The sequence below is a fragment of a genome, unplaced genomic scaffold, assembly GCF_019419815.1.
Source record: "Pyrus x bretschneideri cultivar Hongxiangsu unplaced genomic scaffold, Pyrus_bretschneideri_v1 Contig11, whole genome shotgun sequence".
In the NCBI taxonomy this organism is placed as follows: Eukaryota; Viridiplantae; Streptophyta; class Magnoliopsida; order Rosales; family Rosaceae; genus Pyrus; species Pyrus x bretschneideri.
Genome location: NW_025999402.1, coordinates 2,426,805 through 2,443,599, shown reverse-complemented (window position 1 = coordinate 2,443,599; position 16,795 = coordinate 2,426,805). Strand labels below are relative to the sequence as shown.

At 39.2% G+C, this 16,795-nt stretch overlaps 2 protein-coding genes across 2 annotated transcripts; one reads left to right on the top strand and one right to left on the bottom strand.

The window, feature by feature from the left end:
- The first annotated feature begins 612 nt into the window (after positions 1-612).
- Positions 613-1,963, top strand: LOC103938684 (F-box protein SKIP8-like). The gene is made up of 2 exons (XM_048572461.1): positions 613-848; positions 1,386-1,963. The coding sequence occupies exons 1-2, from the start codon at positions 813-815 to the stop codon at positions 1,908-1,910; spliced, it is 561 nt and encodes a 186-aa protein (XP_048428418.1). The 5' UTR covers positions 613-812; the 3' UTR covers positions 1,911-1,963.
- Positions 1,964-2,123: 160 nt separating this feature from the next.
- LOC103938685 lies at positions 2,124-5,114 on the bottom strand. Its single transcript, XM_009348714.3, has 2 exons — positions 2,816-5,114; positions 2,124-2,719 (listed from the first exon to the last, which is right to left on the bottom strand). The coding sequence occupies exons 1-2, from the start codon at positions 4,832-4,834 to the stop codon at positions 2,441-2,443; spliced, it is 2,298 nt and encodes a 765-aa protein (XP_009346989.2). The 5' UTR covers positions 4,835-5,114; the 3' UTR covers positions 2,124-2,440.
- Between the last annotated feature and the right edge of the window lie 11,681 nt (positions 5,115-16,795).

Here is a 16,795-nt window from a genome sequence, read left to right as displayed (position 1 = left end):
CAGTCAAGAGCTATAGGTCACATTTAGCCCTAAAATATTCAAAATCACTCTCCAACCAAAGGACTAAAAAAATCGGACTAAAAGAATCATGCTAAGTTTGGCCCTAGGGCAAACAAAATGTAGCCTCAAAGCAGGTTAAGTTTGACCTTAACAAGTAATTAAATATAACCCTGCATACATAGAGATGGAAAAATATTAATTTTAAAAAAACTAAAATAAGATAAAGAACTACGCTTCGTCCTTCATAGTTCATCCCTTAGAAGTTTAAAATAACAAGAAAATTGGCTGTCAATGAAGTAAGTTTGAGCAATTGAAATTTCCTAGAAAAAGATAACAAAAAACAAAGCAAATGGATATATCTTATGCTATTTTTATGGTGCAATTTTGTCCTTGACAAAGAAAATGGTGGACATTCACGTGTTTATTCCTATTTAATTGTGTAATTATTAACTAATCTTTGGAATGTTCTGGAGCCATTACACGATGAAGCTAACATGTTATTCGGCCTTGGAAGTTTCTTGGAAAGTTCCTCTTTTCTGGAAGGTCCAAAGTAGGCTAAAGTTTGGGCCCCTTGCTTGGCCCATTATATCTTCTTATTGGGCCGATTTTGTTGTGCCCTCCATACTACTGTAAAATTTCCAGTTCCTGCAGAACTTCATCTCTGCGAAAACCCTAAAAGCAGGCGCTCTGACAGCTCAAAACCCTAGCTCTAGGCTCTAAGCCCTAAACCTAAATCCTTATCCTTACCCTTTTCATATTTCTGATTATATAATTCTGGGTGGTGCTTGGATTGCAGAAATCCTTCTGTTTTCATGGCGCTTCATGGATCTGGTTTTTTCTGCTTAAATGTGAGTTGTGCTTAATTATCAATGTCGTTTAGTTTGTATTTAGCTCTGTATGTTTCCCCGTTTTGAGATATATTAGTTCATAATGTTTAATTAAGTTTCTATTTGCTAAAATTCAATTGTATTTAGCTTCAAAGTGGATGATGAATGATGATTAATCCAAGGACGCTTATTTAGCTTCAAACTACTCTAATTTACGGGGAGTGAGATTCGAACTCTAGTACAATGTGGCGGGCACGTTGCCCTAGACAACTGGCCTAACTCACGTCTGCGTCGAATGCATATAATTTCAAGTTTTGATCTTTGTACTGTGAAACGAGCTCACATTGATTCTGAATTTCCATGTTATGATTGAGTGTTGGGAATCTCATATTTTGGATTGGATATTTGAAGATTATGAAAGAAACGAGTGGAATATGTTTGAATTTGTTGATGACTTCCTTCATATTTGCTTACATTGTTATTTCGTTGCCGATTTCAAGTTGGTTTGATTTAGACTTATTTTGATCTATACGATTTAGACTTATTGTAATGTGATAGGCGATGACTCAAAAGGAAGGCTCAAGTGGTGGCGAAAGCATCGTATTGGATGCGCAAACCTTGGAGCGTGATCTAGACATTGCCATTGCAGAGGAGGACTATGCCAAAGCAGCACAAATTCGTGATAGCCTCAAACTTCTGATGCAGGACAGTCTAACTTCTGTTAGAACAGCAAATGCACAATTCTACGAGGCATTCAGGATTGGGGATTTAGCTGCAATGCAAGCCCTTTGGGCCCAAAGGAAAGAAGTCTGTTGCGTGCACCCGGGTGCTCGTGGAATCTATGGTTACGAAGATGTTATGACTAGCTGGGACTACGTGTGGGCAAACTACGAATTTCCACTAGAGATTGAGCTGAAAGATGTTAATGTTTACGTTAGAGGGGATGTCGGGTATGTTTCTTGTGTCGAGTTGGTGAAGACAAAGGGTAGCAGTTGGGGTGGACAGTTTGCAACAAATGTGTTTGAGAAAATTGATGGTAAATGGTTTATCTGTATTCACCATGCTTCAGTTCTTGACTTGTGAATTTTACAAACTCAAATACATGTATAATGTACAACTTCACGGTTTATATTGCATTTTCAAATTTCAGTTAAACTAAATTTTTGTGGTTTGAGAACCTTAAAAAAAATTTGTGCGGGAAATGATTTCCACATGTCTATTTTCTCCTTCTACACATAATGACTTGAAGTCACGATATGGGTAAAATGTCCGATGGCGTCATCTAAACAGAACTGATAAGCACGGAGAATTGGTACTATCGTATCTGAAATGCCCTAGCATGGGCATATTTACACCATCATTCTTTGAAGATGTTGAAGTTTGGTTTTTGAGTTTTTTCCCTTTACACATGGTAATGCAGTAAAAAAGCAGCACAAAACGAGCAACGGCCGAACTCATACATGTTTTCTGTAATAACATGCAAGTTTCCCTAAAAAACTTGAGCATCCATGGATTCACACGACAATGGTTTGTTGGCTACGAGATGTTTCCCGCTGTATTTGAAACCATCGATTGTCGGACTCGAACAGCAAAAAGGATTTCCTCGGACAAAGCTAGACCCTCCCAACAGGTGACAGGGGTGGATTTGGAGCATACTTTGCCGGACCTGTCACCTGGATTCCATTACTTTGATTCAGATTCGGTTCCTGGAATTCTTTCGCCTCTGACACTTTACTAACTTCTGAAAGATCTGATGGTCTGCAACTGCTGATTACGACAACACAGATGAAGAATGCTTGTAATAAAGAAAGTGATGTGTTGAATTCAACCGAGTAGCTTCTATCCTTCCCTGGTGCCAAACTGAAGATTGGTCTGTTCTGCTGAGCTCCCTCCTGAAATGAAATACAAAATCAACATGTAAATTGGCTAAAACACCACCATCAATTGTGTGATATGGACAGAGTGCTTTGCTGAAACAAAAATCATACCTCCGCAAATAGTTCAAAAGTCTCTAGAAAAGGGTAACATGCGGAGGATGTTTTTGGAATCTGACAGCATTTGTTCTGGTTGGAGAGAACACGCAGCTTACAACCAACATCCCAGCCTCCACAATCACATAACCCACCAGATTTCCAACGGTCAAGTAATGGTGAAGGTTCTCCTGTGTTCGGTGAGCTATGGACTCCACCTGGAAGTATGACTATAGCACTATCTTCCCAGCTGTAATCCTCGGATGAACCTTTTGCACAGCCCTTCTCCATAACTTCCTTGCCACTCTGCTGTTCAGAATGGCTCAAGTCTTTCTTAGGTAACTTGACCACAGCAGCAGCAAGCTCCCTATGTGGTACGACGCTAGGTGATTCTTGATCTGCTTGTGTTAGATCAACATCTAACAAAACAGCCTCTCTTACCATATACTTGCTCAAGTCCTGCCCGTTAACATCAGATAAGTCAGAGCTAGAAACTTTCATTTGAGCAACAACGTTGTAAGCATAGCGACAACTTTTGCCTTTACTTCCTTGACTCATCCAGCCACCACTTTTTCTCTTAACTTCATTAATACAGTAAAATGTAAAATACTGGCAGAAATCATCCTTCCCAGATGATAAATTCTTCATGGTTGCCGCAAAACAGTTTCTGTTGTTGTCAACCCAAAACTTAAACAAAGGAAGTCCATTCTTGATTGTTATTTGCAAAAAAGCTTTAACCCATGATGCCTCAGCCTTCAGATTCTCCAATGACTCACTGATATTAATTGGCTTGGGGACCAAGGAATTAAAATTTGATTTCGGGGGTCTAACAGCTTCAGCAGAATGGTGTAGATTTGCCTCCTTGTGCTTTAATATTGGGTCTAGTAGCCTTCTTAACGGGCTTGATCGAGCTCGGTTATGAGTACTTGCTTTCTCTCTGTTTGGATTATCCGGACAATCGGAAGTTCCAGATCTCACAGGACCTGATTTGACCGTCAGATATGTGGAACTCAACTGTGGAATATCTGAAATTTCCTTAAAACTTAGACTTCTACCAAGTCGGCCTAAGCTGAAGTTAAACCGGCGAATGGGAGTTGGGCTTCTACCTTTTCTAGTTGCCAGCTCAACATCTTCTTGATCCAATGTACTCGAAGTATCAAAGCTTGAACGGGTAAGCATTTTCTCTGACTTTTTCTTATGTACAAATTTATCATCATAGAGGAGGTCTTGTGTTGAGCATTGACGCATGTGAGATGGAACAAAGGAAAGCCCCACACTGTTACCGTTGATTGTGCTATTTAGCAACATGTTTGATACTGTATTAGTCTCAACTGCAGAAGGCAGTGGGCATGAGTGTGAAACTTCAGAAGAGAATTCGGCAAAGTCCATCTCTTTGGTCGAAAAGTTGCCTGAGAAGCTAATTTTATCAGCTTCTGCCATACACTCATCCCATGATGCTCTTGGTTTTGAAAGCTGGAGTACCTCTGGAAAGTCATTTTGGGGTAGTTCCTTTGGTGGTGAGACAACAACGGGATTCTCCGCAGAAGGGCAGTGTTGATGAGCTAGATTGGTATCTGATTTGTGCAGCTCCTCCACCCTTTTCTCGGTTGTACCATGACAAGCAAGTGTCTTTCCCTCTGAAATGAGCGAGACATCAAAACTTTTGAGCTTAGATGAAGGAACTCCCTTTTCCGTAATGATTCCTTGATCAATATCCTTCCTCTTGATATCCGATTCTTGCAGGTCCTTGGTTTTTTTAGCTCGACCATCCCTAGTGCTCACCTCGTGCTTTTGATCGAGAGAGACTCCATAGCTTTTCATGTTTGCTGCCATATTGCCCGTTTCTGATGTGAACTTCTGATCAGAATCTTTTGCCTTCCCCTTATCGAGCATCATATCTGAGTGATTTCTTCCAAGGGACCGATAGGGAAAGGATATCTTTTTCTGCCCATAAATGGCATTCTTCGAAGCAGTTTTAGAGTCTTGGAAGCGCAGCATCTTTATGCACAGATGGTTTGACACCCTGCGAAAGGCCATCCTTTTGAGACAACTTGAGACTAGAACAACCTAAAGAGAGTTCTTCAGCATTTGTCCCATTGCAAACTACAACAGATGATGTAGACTTTCCAGTAATCCTTTCCGAGGATGAACTACCGCTACCTTTTATGGGAAAAGGCTTCTGCTTGTGCTTCCATTTCTCTAGTCGACCCCAATCCAGAACTCCAACATTCAAAACCTTTTCTTGGATCTTTTCTCCTCTCTCAGGGCGCTGAAGATAACCGGGCAAGTTTGACATGTGCTTGACAAGCTCATCATTATTCCCCTCCATACTCTCTCTATATTGATATCCTGAAAATTTATCTTGGCCTGAAGCACCATCACCTGCATCTTGTCTTGCTTTCTGATGCAGATCATTCTGCTTCAAACCAGCTCCAGTTCTCACTTTTGCCTTCTCCATATGCCTTGTTCTTCGACACGTTTGGGGCTGTACAACATTGTCCTCTATGCTGAACTTGTTCTGCTCTTTTGAACTATTTCGTTGCTCTAAACTGAATCCCATATCCAACAGCAGATTCTATTTCTACAAAGTGACTACTTAGACATACATCCGATTGCATTGTAGCTTTCGAGCTTCACTTTCACATATTACCGAGGAAACCATTGCGAAAATTTGCTCTCTCTCTCTCTCTAATCCAACCTTAAATTCTGAAAAAAAAAAAAAATATGCAAATAATCACATTGATGTGAGATACATTTCCTCTAATCAAATCCTAAGCACAGGTACCAAATCAGGGATCTAAAATACAGTTAAGAGACAACAGTATTACGAGCATTTTGTTCTAAGAATCAAATTCAGATGGCAGTTTAACAGCGAAAAACGATTATCACATTCCAATTTTGTCACAGATTAAGAACAAAATAAGAGATCTGTCTAAAAGGAAATATAACTATTTCTATGAAACTATTATTTCATCTTACAAATATGGAATTTCGAAGATTAAATGCAAGATCAAAGCACATGAATGCCACATTGACAGCAAGAAACTCATAGATCTTAAAAAGCATAACACAAATGGCAACCAAACAGCAGAAAAAGAAAAAACTTGAAGCTTTTATTTTCTGTTTGGTTGCAAAGAAAACGAAGGAAAATGCAAAACGCGCAAGAATCAAGATAAAGTTTTTTACGTTCGCAAGTTTCCAATCATGAGCAGCGACATTCCAAGCTAAAACAATTCATCGTCTTTTGTTTTCCTTCCACTTTCTCGGCAACCAAACAGAGCACAAAATAAGCCTTTTATTTTCTCCACTTTCTCAGCAACCAACCAGAGCGCAAAATACACAAAAGAATTCCAAATGCGCTTAATAAATTTCGCGACGAACTTTCTGGGAACTAAAGAAAGCACAAGTTCTTTTAGCAACGAAACGCATTTGCCGAAACGCGGCGTTTCCGATACAGATCCGAAACTTAACAACCAAGAGTAAAAAAACCGCGAAGCGACGTAGATTATAAGCAAAGAAAAGAACTTTACCGCCAGAAAAAAGCCGCGAGCGCCGCCGCTGTTGCGGTCCGTTCAATCCGGCTGTTCGTGGAATCCGTGTGCGTGGGAAACGGTGCGCCTTGGTTCCACCGGAGGCGAGGATTCAGAGGGGGGAGAGAGAGAGGACAGAGACAAATCTGCTGACTCTCACACTGTCACTGGGCTTTTACTGACTCTCTCAGCCTGAGCTAGAGAGAGAAAGTGGGAGAGAGAGAGGATTGTTTGATCGGACGGCTGAGATGGAGCGAAGCGTGTGTGGGTATGAGGCTATGATGTTACAGGGGGTCACATCATTGTAGGGGGAGGTGGCTATCGGGGGGGGGTCCCACAAGGCGACTTCTTTCTTTATCACGGATCCATACGTTGTGTGTGGGCCCCGAAAAGTTCTCCTGGCTTACGTCAGCGGGCCGCTCTGATTGGAGCTGGGCTTATGGCTTTAGGCGCCTGCTGTATGATTAGGTTTTAGGATTAGGATTTAGGATTAGGGGATTTTCTTGCTTTGTTTTGGTTTTATTCGGACTTAGGGTTCCTTAACATTGACTTAACCTTTGTTCTTTTCTTTATATGATCTAGCCCAAAGTATACATCTCCAATTATTATGTAAACCATTAAAGAAAGATAAAGGTGCGTTTGCCTTATTCTGGTTGGTTTATATCTTGTATAAGCGGGAATATTGTCCATTCTTGTTTAATTTAGGTCTCAAATTACATACTAAGTTCAATTTACGCCTAAATTACATATCGAGTTCAATTTAGGTATCAAATTACACCTGGGGTTCACTTTAGACTTCATGCTACACATTAGATTAGTGTAACGTCACAATTGAGATGCATTTGATTTAACCTTTAAACTAACATAATCGAGTCAAAGTAAGTTTTTGTCTTTAAACTCCGGACAGTAAAATTCCGATACAATCCAAATTCATTGAAATAAAAGAAACGAAAATGAGCGCAGAAGAAGAAACTAAAAGTGTGAATGAAGCTACCCAATATTCCCAAATTGGAATACATACAAGTTACCAGCAATAGAAGATTGGAATGTGACAAAGACAGGACACAAAGAAATGGAAAGAGAATAGAGAAAGGAAAATTAATGTAAGAATCCCGAAAAATGAGATTAAGATCAGTCCAAGTTATTTTCCCACATTTCATTTGAGGTTTTTGCTTTTTTACATGTCCATTATTCTACTAGTAGGAATTGGTCCGTGCATGTGACAGTGTTGAAATTTGAGGTCATTCAATCTTTTTTAATTTTTTTTAATTTTTTTTTAACAACCAAAAAAAACTCTAGATCTAGAAGACTATGGAAACCACTCACAAATCAGTCAAAAGAAAGTTATGGAAACTGATTTCTGCACATTCATTTTCTTTTTATAAGCTACTTCTCGTTTTTAGTCCTAAACTGAGACCGTCGCATTCAGTTTGAGTGGTGCAGATTGCCCGGTCTTTGAGCTACGGACAGTGAGATTCGATGAGGACCTCTGTCCTTCTTCGACCTTTAGTTTTAGCTCAAAACTCAAGAAAGAGTCGTAAGTAGAAAATGAAAGTGTTAAATTCAAATTTTTTTTCCCATAGCCTTCGTCCTCTTCCAATTAACTTTACCATGTAGATGGTCTTTACATTTTTCATTCGGTATTTGCCCTTTTGTGCATAGTAAAGCAAGTTCTCTCTGTCCATGATTAAAGGGGAAAGATTAAAGAGCATATAACTTAAAGTGAAAAGCTGAAATAAGAACACCAAGGACCCCAAAAGCTTCTCCTCTCCAAGCTTCACTTGACTTTTTAGGCTTTTGGTTTGTAGATTTGGCAACATTATGCAAGGAGAAGTGAACCAAGACATGCTTCTATTTATCAAATTTTCTTCCATGGTATGCACTATTGAGTAATCTAGAAAATCGTCATTTAGATTTTGCATAAGAGATTTAATGAACTTTACCAATAATTAGATCTTTTGTAAAACTCGTACCACTAAGCGTTATGTATCATTGCAATGCTTAAGAGATTGTGGTCTCCTAATTTATCATCTCCTAATCTACCAAAACCAACCATTAATTGTAAATAGAGGAATTTCTTTTGCACAGAAAACCAACGAGAGTTTGTGGATTCTTGCACATGTACATGGGGATCAAGTCTCTCTCCTCTCTCTCTCTTATCTATATTCTTGTTTCTTGATTGAAAATTTACATACAAATCTTCAATAAAAATACTGTATTTTTTGTCGTATTTTATTCAAGTGATCTAGCAAACAACTGCAATAAACATAATGACATAATACAACGTTAACAAAGACAGATGAGCAAGCCTATGTAAAAAATTCTTTAGAAGTAAAAAGCGCCTCCCACTTGTCATCTTATATATTACTTAACTAAGATCATCTATGTTGGTGTCAAAACTCGGATAGAGTCTAGACTGGCTTAACATGTATTTATCTCGAGTGTTGCTTTTGGTCTCAATGCCATGAGAAAGCTCGAGAGAAAGAGAGAATAGGATTGCCACTGTTGAAGGCTGCCAACATACAATATTTGTGTTTAAGTCTTTGTGTGTGTGTGTGAAAGTTGAGCGTTAATTTGACTTTTTAACCAAATGGTTGTCTATCGAGTAGGACGCTGGTTTGGTTAAGTTCTTTTATGTTCCTCGGCAAACAAGGACTTAAAATTCATTATAATTTCGTGTAGTGCTATCCTAAAAATTAATAAAAGTGAAATAGAAACTAAAATGAGAAACAAAATGTCATCATTTCATGATGGCGGAAAGAATGGTTATGTTTCTTCCTCACAATAGGCTAGTAATAATGTGGTTCAAATTCTTCTTTAGCGACAATCAAACTTAAGACTTTTTACTTACAAGTGAATAGGAATACCGTTAGACCATAGTACTAAGTGGCAAATCATAAATAGAATCTTGATTGCATACTCTTATATTTTCTTGGACTAGCTAATTAAAAATCTTGATTAATACCATTTAAAATATCAACTCTTTTAAAGTCCATCAAAATCACAATTGAATACACCAAGAAAAATTGAAAATAAGAAATAATTGGGACCGTCTTCGATGTTTTCTGAAATAATTTCTCTATAACATTCTCTGAGAATTAAAACAAGAACATGTCATTTTAAAGATTTGTTCTCATAGACTATATCGCCAACAATTTGTGAAAATAAAATCCTGTTTGGTACGTACTATTAATTATTTAAAAAAGAGAATCATGAACTCCTTATAAACTCTCTTAACCCTCCAACAAGCTTCAACGTTAAGCCTTGATAAATTTTGCAGACATTTCTACTCAACTCAATGTTAAAGGCCGAAATGTCTCTGTGAATCTTTCCGGTCCCCATAAGGTGGACTGTTGATGTGTCGATTTCATATTATATATTGTACCCTATTCTTAGTATATGTTAGTAATTATTTTGGTGAGATTTTGATACTTTGATTTATATTCTCAATGTAGCACATTTGAGTTCTTCTTAAGCAAAAAGTAATCAAACGGATGAATTTTGGAGTGATTCTAATTGGAGGTTGTTCCTTAGTATTTCAACTTGTTTGTATCAAAGTTTCAGAATTTTCTACCAAGTGGATAATTTATGGCGATGAAATAAAGGAACAGCGCTCAGTATTATCAAAATGACGTTTTTGGGTTTCTTTGCAACTTTTGGGCTGGAAGATGATGGTTTTTGGTCTTGGGCTCTTCTTGGAACTTGGAGAGGATGTCATAATCTTTAATTCAAGTCATTTTGGGCCTATTTTGGAATCTTGAAGGTCCAGAAACGTGATTGATTTGTGGTTGGGCTGATTTTCCATATTTGATTAGGATTAAGTTTCCTAGTTTCTCTTAAGTTATTTGTTTTCTACTTTTTAGAAGATTTTTTCTTGAAAGAATTTTATTTTGTAGTAGTATAAATAAGGCTATTTAGCCATTAGGGTTCTCTACGTACTACTTTGGAGAATTCGACTTAGAGAGCTTTTGACGATTGAAGTTTATTTACTAGGTGTTTTTTTATCTATGTTTTCAATAATATTTTGTTGTATGGTTGTGCATAACTAATTTCTTTTGTTAGGGTGAGGCCATGAGCCTTAGCATGAATAGGTAGTCTTTATTTAATTGCTTATGATATTATGCATGCATATTTTGAATTATTAATCATTGTGTTTAAACTATCTTTATTTTTTAGTGCTTGATCACCATTAGGATGTTTAGATAAGTAATTGGATGCAATTCGGTCGCAATTTCACCGAAGGAGTGACTATGGCTTCTTAAGATTGATAATTGTAATTTCATTTAAGGCGAATATCACACTCTTAGGTGTTGCATGGTTTTTCAAAGGGTTTTCACAAAATTTAATGAGTCTTGCATGTTTACATTTGATTTGAGTATCACAAACGGATTGAATGTTAGATATACGTTCTTACTTGAATATCAGGAGGAAAATATGCATTAGAAAAACCTAACCGTTAAAGTTGCATGTGTAATTCATAAGTAGTTAGTAAAATTACATAGGATTGTTAAGGTGACAGCGGAACTCTAGTGCTTTTACAATTTGGTAAGGTAGCGAGTCATCAGCTTTTTACTTGTAGTGCCACTAGAAAGTGTTTTTTGGCTGATAGTAGGTAGATCTCCATCACTTGTCACTTCCATCATAAACACGTGGCTTATGTTTTGGTTGAGAAGGCTTCAGTTTGCTTCTGGCCTTGATGCTGGCTTCAGGTAGATTATCCTTGTTTTGACATCTTTAGGTCTTCTTTCAGTCTAGCGCATTATTCAAATACTAACCCAAACAATGCCCCCTTTAATCATTGTTGAGTCTGCAAATCGAGGCGTTAATGACGATTAAACAGCTGTTGCATACTTTCACTCGGGATTTGCACCATTCAAAACAGCCGTTTGTTAACTAAACCTTTGAACTAACCCACAATTTTAAACATTAACTAACTGTCTACTATATAACCTCCACTTGAAACTCTCGGCCAAAATACCTTAGCAATCCTAATCCTTCGAATTTCCAGAGTCTTCAAATTTTCCAAATTTCCCAAAACTCTCTTGTTCTTGCTCCCTAGTCCCAATTTTCTTCTCATTTTCTTTTCAAAATCATCCAATGAAACCTAAAGTGGCCCAATCTTCCTATGAATCTGGCGAGGGCATTGCCATTATGCGTTGTTTGCTCAACGACCTTCATCACCCTCGAGCTGGCCCGCAAACTTCACTTTTCTTCGAAGAGGGAGTACTGCACTCTCTAGGATCTGCATGGACGTTTCAGGTCCCAATTGCAGTAGAGAACAATATACCCAAGGCCAATTGGTTCACTCCCAACCCATATTCGGTCGAGGCTAATATTTTGGCCTCCAAGTGGTGTAACCATCGAAGAGGCTTCCCTTTGATGAAAGACTAGTGTTGGACGCAGTGGATAAACGAGCTCGAGCCCATCTTCAAGAAAAAGTGAAACAACGGCATATACGAGCTGATAATTCTTTCCAAGACCACCGTGATTGCCAAGCACGAGCTACTAACCACAGCTCTTCTCTTCTGGAATTCAGGGACCAACACCTTTAATTTCAAGATAGGTACCATATCCCTAACCATCCTTGACATGGCTCAAGTTTTCGGGTTAAGGCCCCCTCGGGCAGAGTTGTGGATGTTACCCACGACTAGTCTCCCTCTTCTCACCTGACTGCTGAGAGCTTGGACACTTCTGATCTCATGACTTAGCTGAAGTACAAGTCTTTCATTTTTAAGAGATACGAGACTTTTTTCACGTGCTTTATCCCGTTTGTTAAGAAGAACTTTGGTATATCCTCTTGTAATGCCAACAGAGATCAAGAGCATATGTACTTTCTTTTGTACTAGCTTAATAAACACGTCTTCCCCAACAAGTCCAAAGGAGTAAAGGTCGAGTGAATCCCCTTGGTGGAAGCTCTCCATCACTTTGATTCGCTCATCTTTATCACCTCCTATTTGAGATGACTAAGGGTGAACCATTCGAGACCAACCTTAATGGGCCAACCTGGATGATCCAATTGTGGTTGCAATGGTATTTCCTTGAGCTTCGGGCACCAAATCTGGAGTTCCCTGAGGGTGTTGCTTCTGCCTGAATCTTGGCCAAGGCTTCTCCCACAAACCATTCTACATTCTTCTGCATGTTCTTCTTCAGAACCTGCTGCACTCAGGCAGACTTGGAGTGAGGAGCTTCAGTACTAAGAAGATACCCTTGGTTTTTACACTACATCTTCCAGGATGCTTTCAGGGATGATGCCGGTGCCTTATGCAAGGAGAGGTTCATAATTGAATTCAGCCGAGAGACCTGGCCTGGGGGGGGTGAGGAGCCACTGTTATTAACGCGAGCTAAAGGTTTACCACCTAAACTTCTGCAGCAGGCAGCTAGGATTCAGGCAACCATTCCAGTCCCCTTTTTAGACTCTGTGCACTGTGGCACCTCTTATCGTCTCCATTCTCTTTCAGAAGTTACCTTTCAAGCAGCTTGGCGTAGCTTAGAAGTGATAAGCAAAATCGTCCACAAACTCGTGGCACTAAACTTCGAGTGTACTCACTTCTTTTCCACTTGGTAGGAAGCCAAATGGACCAAGAGGTACATAAGAGATATCAAGGAGTCTCACGACCACTTATTCGAGCAGCTAACCATCAAGTTCTATCCCAAGCCTGATGAACTTGAAAACTGGAAGAAGATAGTTTACCAAAAGAACCAGCTTCTTCTAATAAGTACTTTTCATTACTTTATCCTATATTTTATAACATTCCATAATTTATCTTCTCTTAACATTTATTTGATTAACTTGATCTTTGCAACCTAAGGCATCATTGAAGAAATGGATGTCAGGCTGGATGAAGAAGAAGTAGATGCCTCGGTCGTTCAAGAGGCTGTGAGGCAAGGTGCTGGATCTAGCCATGTAGCGAACATTTCAGAGCTATTTGGAGATTTTGAAGATGAAGCTAAGCATGTAGCAGAAACTTAGGCAACACGGCAGACAAGAGCAACAGTGGTAAAATCCTTTGAGTCTGAGCCCAAGGATTAATCTCAGCCTCTATTGTCTACACCAGGTCCATGGGCAACCCCTACGAAGAAGAGGACTAGAGCCCAAACTTCCAGAGTATCCAAATCTTCCAAGTCTTCCACTGCTTATCCAGTTGAAAGCGGGTAGAAAGAAGCAGAAGTCATCTAGTAAGTTAACTCCATTTTACTATTTTCTTAATTGCAATCTTCATTCCATGAACTAATAACTTCTTCTTCCTTGTAACTAGGGCCTCAAGCAACCAAGAAGCCTACTTTTGTTTCAAGGGAGAACCGTTGGGTGCAGAGATGTACCAGAAGGATAAGGATCTTTTTGATACCATCCTTGAAGAGTTGAGAGTATGATCTGTATCTCAAGTCACCCCTTCAAAGTTTTACCCTTTCTTTCCTTTTGCATTAATTCTGTAACCGATTGCTTGAACCAGGACACAAGGGAAGAAGGGATCTTTCACCCTGAAGCCTCTTCTTCTCCAGCTCGAATAGTACATGCTTCTTATTCTCGGGCTAAACCTTCAAAGGTATGCTTTTTCTTATTCTTGGCTTTAAGCTTGCAATTTTATCACTTTTGAAATTAATGATCGATCTCTATTCTTCTATAGGCCAAAGTTGGGGAACCTGTGCCTACAATCGGGCAAAGCTATACTCTTATCCCCTTGACTACTCCTCCTACACTAGTGGTGACTCCAACTTCCCAGTTCAATCCTTCAACTGGGGAGATGCTACACTTTGTGAAGGACAACAGTAACTCAGGTGAGCCTCTCAGCTTGACCCTTTAGTGCTTAAAGTTCTCTCTATTTGTACTTATACTTTGTTCTTTTCAGTCCTCCCCAGTACAGGAGACCAATCGGCCACCAACCATTTCATTTTGGGAACCAATAGTCCTTGAGAACCCAATGGTCTCAGAGGTAACTAGCCCTCAGGCTTCCCATACTGATGTGGCAACAGAAGCACCTCACCCATCCTTTTAAGTCCTACCTTAGGTATACGAGCACTTAGACTTCTATTTTCTATTTTGTACAAACTAACTTACTAATACTTGTCTTTTCTCTTGTTGTTTATAGGCCTCTGGTGAAGGGTCGGGCATCATTCCTCATTTCCAGTAAGTGAGAATGATCCCCATTAACCACCATAGGAAACAACTCATCCTCTACCTTCCAAGGCTCCAGGCTCAATTCAGGTATACCAACTTTTTTTTTTAGCTTTTTATTTTTTATTTTTTATTTTTATTGCAGACTATCTTCCTAATCTACCTTCCCTTTGTTTGCAATAGGGTCTTGGCGAGGGCTCAGGCCAGTTTCCTCCACCTCTAGTGTGCATGGCAAATCTTCCCATTCCTCATTTGGCTTCTAGGGTTACGGGGATTCCTATCCCTCGGCCTTAGAAGAAAGCCAAGACTGCTGCCTCTACTCATCGGGCTTCTCCTCCTGCTAAGACTGCTTCCACCGTTGTAACCTCTGAAGGAGCTGGAGAGGTGCATTCACCCCTTGCATCCATCTCTGTAACAGCATCCTTGCTCGAACTTTTTAAAGAGTTTAGGCAACTTAAGACAAGGCTAAGGTCTTTAAAGCATCTCTCCGAGCCTCAAGGCTTTTAGGGTCAATGCTGGATCTTTCAAGAGTGGGCTAGGAAGGATTTTTCAGCTTTCTTTAGTCTCAAGGCTCTCTACAATGTAAAGAAGGCCATTACTGAATTGCACAAGGCTGATCAATTATCAAAGGTTCAGTATGAGTCATTCCTCTTTTATTTTGAGAACTTGCGAACACTGATGGATCAGCATTAGCGGGTTGATAGGCAAGCCAATCGAGTGAGGTGCTTTAAAGAGAAATAATCCAGGACTTCGTTTCATACTCAACAATTGGTGGATGAAGGTTCAGTCACAGAAGATAGGATCAAGGTGGTGACTTCTAAAATCCAGAAATTAAAGAAGCAACTGGCTGTGCTGAAGGCTGAACAAGCGACTCTTCTCAGTAAACTTCATTAGCAAATTGAAGAAGTGAAGAAGGAGAACCTGGAGCTGGAGGATGTTGAGTCTCAACTTACCAATAGTAATACTGTTTTAGCCGAGCCTACCTAAATCTTTTCAATTATGCAAACTTATTATTCTAGAATAATCACTTTGGGTAAAGATGTAAATTTGTTAGGCTAGGGTCATTGTAACCTCTCCTCTTATGGAATGAAATACATTCGTTCTTCACTTTTACTTGTCTCACTTTCCTTTATAAACTAACTTCATTTTTTCTTGATCTGCTTAACTCTATTCAATATAACAATCTCTTACATCCCATAAAGTTGGATGATATTCTTTTAAAAACTTAGCATTGATTAGATGTCTTTGCAAGTTTCCTTCTAAATCTGCCAAGTAATATCCTCCCTTATGCAGTACCTGGTTGATAATGAAGGGGCCTTCCTAAATGGGACTCCATTTCCCAAAGCCTTTAACTTGAGCTCCCAAGGGCAGAATCACTTTGCACACTAATTCCTCTTCTTGGAAAGCTTTTAACTTTACCCTTTTATTATAAGCTCAGGCAACGACTCTCTTCCCTTCTGAAATCTTGTTTAAAGTTTCAATTCGTGCTACATCTAGATCTTCGACTCCTTGACACATACCTTGAATATATTCTTTACTATGCAGACCATATTGGTTTTGAATTCTATCTGAACTCACATTAATCTCCATAAGAAGCACATCATCTTGCCTGAAGGTGAGGGCATAAGGAGTAGTTCCAGTTCCTGGCCTCTTGGAGGTTTTATAAGCCCATAAAGTGTCTCCTAACTTCTCATGCTATTTCTCTAGACTACCTGCCACCATTCTTTTAATAATACTCACCAAAATATTGTTGCTAGCTTTTGCTTAACCATTTGATTGGGGGTAGTAAAGACTAGATTGGATCATCTTTATCTTGAACTTACCTGTAAATTCCTCTACTTCTTTTGAAATAAAAGATGGCTCGCGGTCTGTAACAATTATCTCGGGCACCCTATACTTGTGTAAGATATTGGTTTCAATGAACTTTTTGATAGCAGTTGAAGTGATAGTCTTTACAGCTGAAGCCTCTACCCACTTGGTAAAGTAATCTGTTGCCACAATTATGAATGTGTGTCCCTAGCTAGAAGTTGGGTAAATTTGCCCGATAAAGTTCATGGCCCATTCTTTGAATAGCTAAAGCTTGACCACAGGGTTCAAGGTTACTGAGGGCACGTGTTGAAGAGGTTCATGTCTTTGACACTCCTCACACCCTTGGGCATAGGCCTTGCAGTCATTCTCCATGTCGGGCCAAAAGTAGCCCTATCTTCTTAGCAGCCACCTCATCTTAGTTCTAGCTTGATGTGCTCCACAGATTCCTTCATGTACTTCGGCCATCACTCTTATTATTCTTAGCCTGGGCAATTTAACAATAGTTTATATGGAGTTTTTCTTAGCATAGACTTATCTAACATGACA

Bases quoted from the DNA above. Each gene is read 5' to 3' on its own strand.
- LOC103938684 (XM_048572461.1), top strand. From the start codon at position 813: ATGGCGCTTCATGGATCTGGTTTTTTCTGCTTAAAT. The intron at 849-1,385 runs GTGAGTTGTGCT...GTAATGTGATAG, and splicing joins CTGGTTTTTTCTGCTTAAAT to GCGATGACTCAAAAGGAAGG.
- LOC103938685 (XM_009348714.3), bottom strand. From the start codon at position 4,834: ATGGCCTTTCGCAGGGTGTCAAACCATCTGTGCATAAAGATGCTGCGC. The intron at 2,720-2,815 runs GTATGATTTTTG...ATTTCATTTCAG, and splicing joins CTTTTGAACTATTTGCGGAG to GAGGGAGCTCAGCAGAACAG.